We start from the raw sequence: 10,217 nt of genomic DNA on the forward strand, positions 1-10,217 counted from the left end.
GCATATATTTCTTCAATTGTCTCGTTGCATATATAAGAAAATAATTTATGTATTTAATTACCTGAGCACCCAAATTCATATTCATAAGCCAAAATAATCTTTATTTTGTCAACAGCTTGCAGGCATACAAAGAGAGGAGAGCTTTTCAAAAATCTAATTCCCATATTATTGAGGGCTTAAAGAGTCTGCAGACTACCGGAATCAAGTGGCTGTGATCTGTTTCTAAATTCACGTTTGCTTCATTAAAACTTCATTAAATCTAAACAGTTTTACCCTTCATTCTATATATTTAAGAAATGTCCTGCCAGTCTCTCCAACATTTATTCTGTTCATATCTTGTTTATTTTAGTAATGTATTATTTATGCTTACATACATGATTGGTATTTCCATATACTGTAGATAGATAGTTGTATCTTAAAGGAAATCCCTACAAAGAGGTAATTTCTCCATATAAGCACTTGCAACAGGAAAGCACATTCAGAATTTTTAGACACAGTAATTTAACCTTTTTTGAGCCTCTCCAACTAAGGAGCAAAATATGTGCAGCAAACCTTTCTACGGAGGGAGACAGTCTGACAAATCTTACCTACAAATGAACTGTAGCAACTCACAGTAAATTTCTTTACAGCTAAGGAACAGTTACTTTTCATTACTTCATGCAATGACATCTCATTAGCATGGTACATCAGTAAGTTGGGGAACCATCAACTATCCCTGAAGAAGTTGATTCAAATTTTCTTCAGAGTCTGGCTTGAAGAAACAGAGCTCAGTTCAAGCAGAAAATCAAGTTGCGTTGTGCAGTGGATAATAGGTAAGAGAAGTTCTGGAAACACTGTTGAAAATGAAGGCTGACTCTTCAGGAATTAAATATTCTGGCAAACTAAACTTTGGTGCTAGCAAAAGGCTGACTTCGGCTATTTCACTCACTAAGAAGAGATTGTCAGCAGTTAGGCAGTAAATCATTTGCCCTGTCAAATAAGGGAAAAGAAATGTAGTCTGTCTGATATGTTAGTTTACGTGGCGGTCAGGGAACGTATCAGCAAACTGAAGTTCTAGCATTTCGCTATGGCATGGGTAGCACAGCTAAGACATACTGCCAGAGGAGCTAAGTGTATCTAATTACAGCCTTCACTCACAGATGTCCCCGTTGGCGTGGACCCCAGTGATACTCATGACTGACATGTACTTTGGCAAAGTTCCGACAGAATGGATAATTTCCAGGATGTTTGGAACAGCTAGAAGCTTATGGAGCTGCATACCATATAGGCGACCTGTACTCTGAGGTCTAATAAACAGAAAAAAGCTTGGGTATTCCAGCAATAAATAAAGGGTCTCTTTGTTTTTATGCATATAAATCATATTTTCCATTTCCAGGTGGGAGCACTGAGTCTCTGAAGAGTTACTTCATTTCAGTCTATGTCAGAAGAGATGAAATTTGGTGGACAGTGGAGTCCAGTACTTAAAACTGCAGAGCCCAGTAAAAAGCTGGAACCACCTTCATCATATTCAAAACATTCTTCAGGACTTCAGGACGCTGCGGGGGACATGAGCAAGTAGGGTTCTCTGAGATAATATATAAGCTTTGTTAAGGTGTTCATTCCTTGCCAGTTTTATGTTGCAGGTTAGTTTAGATCAGCTGTGAAACATGCAAGGTTTGACACTGACAAGTTCGGTTCTGCCATGGAGGATACAAGGTCTCCATAGGGAGGGAAAAAAAAAAAAAAGCAGTACAAACAAGCTTTTCCAAGAAGTACTGTCAAAACACAGTTGCCACTTTTTATACTAGAGCGCTTGTTGCAGGCTTTCTGTGGACTTTCAGCTATGTATTAAATGCCTTTTTCCCTTCTGTGCTTTACTGTTCTTTCAAGGATACCTGTTAAAGATTACAATTTTTATTCTATTAAATGTAATAGGAACTTTACATTAATTTAAACAGAAAAAGATGCAAAGAGAACAAAGCATTTCATTTCATTTCTGAGTTTGTCAAATAAATTATTTCATTTCATTTGTTCATTTTAACCTGAGTTAAAGAGTTCACATTAGATAAGCACCTGCTGAAACTGGTACATAGTGGCAGGCAGAAAAAGCAAATGAATTAGCCATTGTTCACTGACAACAGATATGATTTTGATAAAATGAGAAAGCTACATTAGTGAACAGACTTCTCCAACAATCACAGCTAAAGCAAAAAAATAACAAACACAATTACCATCATCATTGTTAGCAGTTAAATATGAGGATTAAAAATAAATAAACAGAAAATCATGCACTTCTAGGTATTTGCTTTGGATTCTTTATACCTACAAAACCATTAGCTGTTATATCTTCGAAGGATGACTTCACTGAAAAGAGTTATATCAATACACTTTGAATTCCTTTGTTCAAATACATTTTTATAACTAATTTTGACACAAGACCTGTGAGTTTCTAATACTTCATTAAAAAGTATTTGCTCTTGGATGAAATTCTTGCTTAGGAGTGATATCACCTTTCATTTCTCAGAAAAACAGACTTAATGCTAATTCTTAACTTGCTCCTCTGCAAACTAATGCTCAGTGCTCCTATCTTTTGATTCCATCTCCCTTCCAGGACTCAATTCCTGGTTTTGGATCCCTACCAGTCTTGTCTAAGCTTGGTCTCTGGCTTTAGCTCCTACTCTGTGGCTTTCTGGACTGAGAAGGACTGCGCATCTCCTGGTCTCTTACACTTCTTGCAGTGATAGCAATTGGCACTCAGAAGAAAAAAAAATGCTTTTTTTGCACTAAAACCTATTCTGAAACCTGACAGAGCTCTAGGGAGGCAATCTGCTAATAAGTGGGAGTAGAGGTTGTTTGATATCCTAATTAGCTCTGTTAGAAGACAGATAACATGTTGCATTTCCCCTAGTAGGAGAAACTTTTGCTGATTCATCACACTGTCCAATTCTAGGATGCTGCACAGTGCTGTTCATCCACTTTGATGGTTCATGTAGAAGATCTATGAAACGTCCATTCACGTTCGGAAAGGTCTGATTGTCTTTCTGTCATTACTGAAGCCAGGTCAGACTGCTGCTTATTCACAGATAGGAATATTGCCAAGGGAAGATTTGAAGATGTGAATGAAACATTTCACAGAGATGTAGAAGATTAATTTCTGAAAGCCAAGACTCACAAACAGAACACTGAGTTAAAACTACTCCATATGAGATATGCACGATTTATCAAGGCAGAAAAGTATCACATGCTGTGCAAGTAAAATATTGCACCACTGCCTATTATAAAATGACACGGAGGTCCTGTGCTTTTTGTTTTCTGACAGAGCTGCAACTTCCTGATGATTAACCAAAACAGGGAAACAGGAAACGAAGCATCACATTTTCCTAGGTATCACCTGAAAAGAAGTTGGAGGTACTTCCATATTTGGCAAAAAGTGCATAGCCTCATTTCTTGTGTCCTCTAAATTCATCGATGCTCAAGATTTGTGTGGAAGCTGCCCCCCTTTAACACTTTTCCTTTCTGAGGCAAAAATGACCTGCATGTTTCTACAGCATATTGCTATGATATTTTTTATTTTCTATTTTTATTTTCTATTTCATTTTCTGTTTCTATGATAGAGGGTACCTTCTGTCTTTGTGTTTGAAGGAAATTCACACAGCTCTGAACTGCACTAGTTGCTCACTTGCACTGTATAGATGGAAGGATGTGGAATTCAGTTTTATGGCTGTCAGTCCTTTCCCCTTCCCCAAACTCTGCAGAGCATTACTCTCACAAAGTTCTCCAGAGCAGTATCTCCATATGCCTCTGGAAGGAGCAAAGTGTTTGAGCACTTCATGACTCTGTGAGGTCCCTTCCAACCTGAATTATTTTATGATTCTTCAGTATTGTTCATGCTTGAACATACTTATTTTCTGAACAGCTGGACTTCCAGAAACATACAGCTCCAGTTCAACATATCCAAATATATATGCAAAGACACAGGCACAATATAATCTTTACTAACTGATGTATCAGATACAATTTCATAGATAACACTTTCTATAACTCACAAGAAATACATAGATCTATGAATAAGCTTTTGCAGCTATATAAAGCACATGAGACTGAGTTTGCACAGAGCACTCTAGATTGTAGGAGCAGGGTTTTTCTGTCTTTGCATGGAATAATGCTCAACTCAAGTTTTTCATCACTTCACCTGGTATCACTTGAGCATAATGCAGAGTCTGATAGCAGCACCCCAAGTAGTGACTCAGAAATGGGAATAGCCATCCATTGACTGTCAAAGTCAAACGTACAGAACAACATGCATTTTAGAGAGCGTATAAGCCCTCAAAATGTGAAGAACGTCCAACTCAGACACAAACTCTGTTGTGGAACTAACCATATTCTTTTCCTTGAATCTTCTAAGTAAGCCTGTGAAGCTTAAATGAGCATCATTGAGCCTCCAGTTCAGTTTAGATCACTCACTCCTTTTGTTGCATTTTATGCAGGAGGCTAAATATTTTAGTGAATTCAGTATTAAACATTGAAGCAATTCTTTTAGACCTTTTCTAATCAAAGCAATAGTATTTCACTCAATACAGACTTGAAGATATAAGAAATGCTAAGCTCTGCTTTAGTTCAGAACAGGGGTAAAATGTGGTCTTGCTTTGTCATTTCTCAGAAAGAGGTTGAATACAATAATATAATAGTTTACTATTTTTGTGACTAGAAGTTATGTTTTTCTCTTTATTACATATATTGGGTGATGTCAGAAGTATTCTGGAACTCTTTTCATTTACTAATTGCAATGTAGGTTTGCTCCCGCTAGGTGCTATCCTTCCTCTATGGTTTGTGAATCTGCTTGATGAAGGAAACTGTCCTGAGTGAACAAATCTGGACCTGTTTACCACCCATGGAATTGTTACCTGAAATGCAAAACACAGGCTTGTACTTCATCCCAGACTAGTGTTAGTAGGAAACAAGACAGAAACATCTTTCTAAATGATCAAACAATAAATGCATTCCCTACCCCCAAAAAATCAAATAATGTAAACACTTGTCAAAATATCAAAAAAATAAATAAATAAAAAGGAAAGAAAAAAAGCTACTGGGTCGCATTAGATTAAGACAGCATGACAGCACACATTTAACATACAGCCAGCCCTGCTAGGTAGCTAACAGCAAACACTAAAACATGTATCTGTCTTATCTGAAGTTGCTATTACTCAGAAAAGGCAAGCTACTACACAGAGAAATTCAACCACTTGTTTATTGTTATAAAACTTTGCCTGTTCATTAGACCATACCTAACTCCCTTTATGGGTAATGCATGCTTAACAAGGCATTCTGTGGTATCCTTGAATGTTACATACATTAATACTGCCTTCCACACAAAATGAGAATAAAACACTGAGACTATGTTATGTAACCCAGTGACTGACACATAAGTAAAAATAGTTGATACATTTATCCAATGTAATACCTTCCGATAAAATCCAGTTCTCCTCACTGGAGAAACTGCAGCCATATGAAAAAGAAAGAGATAGGAAACAGAGGAAATATTCAGGAAACTGGCTGAGTATTTGGTGAAAAGGGGGGAAAATGTTAAAGAAACAACCACAGTAACTACAGCCAAAGCATTCCCACTTGCAGCAGTGTGATGCCCAGAGAAGCTAATTCTTCTGAAGAGAGGTCGCTTTGAAACAGTACTTGAAATACCAGATCTTTCAGCACTGAGCATATTTTTAAGCCCACAAAATGACAGCTGTCTCACACACAAATACTACAAGTTAGGTCTTTGCCAGGACTGGAAAACGGGCCGTATGAACAGTACCCTCCTGTGTGAAGGCTCCTTGCTCCCTTTTTGATGGGGAGTCAGGGCACAGCTTGAACTTCAGGGTACAGGACACTGGAGTGGGACAGATCAGTCTGAGCCCCTAAAGGAGGATTCCTAAGGCAGTGGTCCAAGTAAAGTGTTTGTTACAGTCATGTCCCCTGCCCTGATGTACTTGACTTTGGACATGATATGATGCTGCAGAGGAGCAAGGTGGTCCACCTCATCAGGCTTCACACCAAATGATAGGCATGTGGAGGTAAAATTTTGGAGAACTGTCATTTGAAGGAGCAGTATAACTTGTTTGCTTGTGAAACTTCTGAAAACACGAATTTAAGGATCCATTACACTCAAGTTCTACTCAGATAATAAATATACTACTGTGTTTTTATTAACCTACATTAATGCTCACTTGGTAACAGAGAAATGAGATTTTACTAACAGACGAATTAAACATACCACTTTGAAAATATGAATATTTTTAAGACTTGCCTGCTGGTATATATAAAATCTTTCACTGCAAACTCTGCTATGAATAATTGACCTCACTAGCATTACATGATCTCATCTTCTGGGTGCAGAGTTTAATCACAGTGCTCTCAACAGAAAACCCACGTTAGGGAAGCTGAGTTTAAAATATGAATATGTAGGAGGCTCTTGAGGTGGCTTCTTCTAAGTGTGGTCAGGAGTGGTATGAGGTGGAGGGAGATACTAGATTAAGAAATAGAGAGGCAAAAGTAACTCTGTGAAGCTGTTACCAGAAAACCACAATGTGGAGAGTCCATGTGTTTTGAGTCTGGACAGTTGAGCTTAAGATAATTTAAGGAAACAAATCAAAGATTCCTTGTGTGTTAGCAGATAAGCCACATTAATCTTCTATAATGGCAAGCTCATTACATGACTATAAGCTTATGGGGTTATATGGGAAATAATTTCAATTCTGATTTCTTTTGTTTCCTCTTGATCTTGCAAAGATAGTGTAATCTCCTTCCTAAACTTCTCAAAAAGAGAGAAGTAAGTTGCTTGCTACAAAATATCAACAAAGTATCACATTAATACAGTTTGCCATTTTGCTCCCACAAATGAAAATACACGACAGCCAGAGTCTGGCAGCTTGCTTTTCCATGTGTAAAGTAATGTTCCATATCTTTTCCTAAACTTTACTACCTTACTCTTAAGCATTGTTCAGATTAAACTCCTGTAGCTTCAAGTATCCAGTTCCCCAAACCCACCCTGATTCCTTCACTGGAGCACATTATCTCCCTGTTAGTTGTCTCTCACCACAACTTCTTCCTTGTCATCCATACACTTTTCAAAACTTCTATTTCTCAATTCCTTCTCTTCTTCCTCTTGGGCAAACTTATCTATCTTGCTTTTTGGGAACTAACTTGTATTTCCTTCCCTCTTCCCCACCCATCTTTTACCTCCTACTTTTGGGGAAATGTATTAGGATATTTGCAGTAGGATATCTCAGAGAGAAGGGCACTGCCTGTTGCCTCCTCAGAGGAGTATTAACTCCTCAGACCTCCCTATTTTTTTCAGATGTTCTCTCAAGGAAGAAAGGATGCCTGAACTCCCACAGGAGCACAGATGAGTACATCAAAGCAGTAGTCTTTGCTGCTGTAAAGACACAGAAACCTAGCTGAAATTCAAGCAAAAGCCTGAAACATAATTGAAGTGCTCTCTGCCAATGCATTTTAAATAGACACTTATGTTTCATGCAGATCCTGATGTACCTGGTTAATCCGAATTAAACTGGAACTGTGAGGGTACCTGTCCACATACACATGCTGCCAGGGGCTCTCACAACAAAGTGCCGCTCAGCTGCAACCAGAGGAGACCCCATCCACTCCTGCATCTCCCTCATGATCAGCGCCTTCCCCCTGCCTGCTGGGGCTGAGCCCCAACTCCAAGGTGGCAGTGGTGGTGGCTGCTCTGGTCCCAGCCCTGGCCAGCCTGACAGGGCATGCCGCAGCCACCGCGGCTGCATGGCTGCCTACAAGTTTTTTCCCAGAGGAGAAAATTGGTCGATTCCTTCACACGGTTTTTGAAGGCATTGAAAAACTGTGATTTGATAGTGAGTGATCGTGACAGGAGCGACTGTGACAGTGAATCTTGCAACCGCAGGGAAGGCAGAGTAACACAGTGCCCTGGAAAAGTGCATCTGAAAAGCCAGGACAATTCTGGTTTGTACGGCACACTTGGTTTTTCTCTGTGAAGGAAACAGGAAGGAGGGGACATGGTTACCTCGCTGGGGTCCTATGTGTGGAAAAACTTTAGAGAGGCTGGCACAGGCACAGCCCAGCTCCCTCACCAGAACATGAGCGTCTCACTGCTTCCACAGTTCTGTATTTTGGAGGATGAGAGCAGTGAGGCTGGGGCGCTGACACCTGCTGTGTGGGACCAATGGAGGTGGCTTCTTGTCTGCAAAGTACAAGACATTTCTGAGAAGCCAGAGACCGAGCCAAAGCCCGGGGACAGCAGGGGCAGCCGGGTGACTTGCCCTCCCTCCAAAAAAAAGCTATTTTTTGGCACCGGTCACACTGCCAGGGCGGCCCCGGGACCGGCGAGGGCAGCGGTGGGGCCGTACGGCAGGAGCCCCGGCGTCTCCGCTGCAATCGGGGCCGGGAGGACGCGGAGGGGGGGGACCCTGCGTCAGTGCAAACCCGTCCCCTTCCCCTCCCCGTGCGAGCGCGGATGGCTGCGCTCGGCTCTGCCTCCCGCCGGCCTCCCACGCCTCCCGCGAGGTGCGGCCGCGCTACATAAACACGGCCCCGCCGCCGCCGCCGCCGCCGCCGGGGCTCTCCTCTCGCAGCCCGACGGAGCAGGAGGCGGCGGGCGGCCGGACGGGGCGGGAGGCTCCGGCGGGCAGCGGCGGAGGGCTGCGCGCTGCCCCGGGGCCGGCGGCACCTGCCGGGGCCGAGGCGGCAGGAGGAGGAGGAGGAGGAAAGGCGGCGGCAGCTCTCCCCGGCATGGCCCTGGCGGACAGCGCCCGCGGGCTGCCCAACGGCGGCGGCGTCTCGCCGGCGGCGGCAGCGGCCGGGAGCGCGGCGGCGGGCAGCGCGGCGGCGGCGGCGGGGCCGGGCGGCTGGTCGGCCTTCCCGGAGATCGTGGAGCTGAACGTGGGCGGCCAGGTGTACGTGACGCGGCGCTGCACCGTGGTGTCCGTGCGCGACTCGCTGCTCTGGCGCATGTTCTCGCAGCAGCAACCCAGCGAGCTGCCCCGGGACAGCAAAGGCCGCTTCTTCCTCGACCGCGACGGCTTCCTCTTCCGCTACATCCTGGACTACCTGCGCGACCTGCAGCTGGTGCTGCCCGACCACTTCCCCGAGCGCAGCCGCCTCCAGCGGGAGGCCGAGTACTTCCAGCTGCCCGACCTGGCGCGGCGCCTGGCGCAGGCACGGGCCGCCGCCGCCGCCGCCCGCCCCGCCGCCCTGCCCCGCGACGGCTCGCTGTGCACCGACGAGCCGCCGCCGCCGCTGCTCGCCTACCTGGAGGCCGAGCCGCCGGAGGGCGGCGCCGCGTCCGCGCCGTCGCCCACCGCCAGCCGCAGCCCCTCCGGGGGCCCGCTGCTGACGCCCTCGCAGTCGCTGGACGGCGCGGGCGGGCGGCGCTCGGGCTACATCACCATCGGCTACCGCGGCTCCTACACCATCGGGCGGGAGGCGCAGGCCGACGCCAAGTTCCGGCGGGTGGCGCGCATCACGGTGTGCGGCAAGACGGCGCTGGCCAAGGAGGTCTTCGGCGAGACGCTGAACGAAAGCCGCGACCCCGACCGCCCCCCCGAGCGCTACACCGCCCGCTACTACCTCAAGTTCAACTTCCTCGAGCAGGCCTTCGACCGCCTCTCCGAGGCCGGCTTCCGCATGGCCGCCTGCTCCTCCACCGGCACCTGCGCCTTCGGCCCCGAGCAGGGCGGCCCCGCCGACGACAAGATCTGGACCAGCTACACCGAGTACGTCTTCTGCCGGGACTGAGCCCCGCGGCGGCGGCGGCGCCCTTCGCTGCGCCGCCAAGATGGCGCCAGCCCCGCCGCACGCGGAGGGCGGCGGCGCGCGCCCTGCTCGCGCGCGGGCCGCGGCCCCCGACACCGCCATGTCGCGGCGCGGCCGCCATGTCGCGGCGCCTCTCCCTCCACCCGCCCCGTCACGGGCTTTCCAGGTAGCTGTGTAGGTAGCGAGGGGAAGGAGCGCGGGCAGAAAAATACCCCAGCAGGACAGCGTGCGTGGGGCTGCCCCAGCCCTTTCCCCACGCGCCCGCGCTGAGGGTGGCTCTGCCGCCGAGGGGAGTTTCACAGTTGTTCCGTAGGGGCTGAGCAACTCTTCCCAGTGGCTTTTCCCGTTGAAGATGCTGGGGCAAACAGCTTTCTTTTCTCATCCCCGTGCTCTTGAATTGGCGCTTCTTGGGCAGCTCTCTACCTTTCCAT

The 10,217-nt window shown here is 46.0% G+C and overlaps 1 protein-coding gene across 1 annotated transcript; it reads left to right on the top strand.

The window, feature by feature from the left end:
* Window positions 1-8,595: 8,595 nt before the first annotated feature.
* On the top strand, window positions 8,596-9,840 carry KCTD12 (potassium channel tetramerization domain containing 12). Its single transcript, XM_062566885.1, has one exon. It carries the CDS (start codon window positions 8,764-8,766, stop codon window positions 9,766-9,768), a length of 1,005 nt encoding a protein of 334 aa, XP_062422869.1. The 5' UTR covers window positions 8,596-8,763; the 3' UTR covers window positions 9,769-9,840.
* Window positions 9,841-10,217: the final 377 nt, after the last annotated feature.

This window comes from Rhea pennata, chromosome 1, assembly GCF_028389875.1.
Source record: "Rhea pennata isolate bPtePen1 chromosome 1, bPtePen1.pri, whole genome shotgun sequence".
NCBI lineage: Eukaryota > Metazoa > Chordata > Aves > Rheiformes > Rheidae > Rhea > Rhea pennata.

Bases quoted from the DNA above. Each gene is read 5' to 3' on its own strand.
- KCTD12 (XM_062566885.1), top strand. From the start codon at position 8,764: ATGGCCCTGGCGGACAGCGCCCGCGGGCTGCCCAACGGCGGCGGCGTC.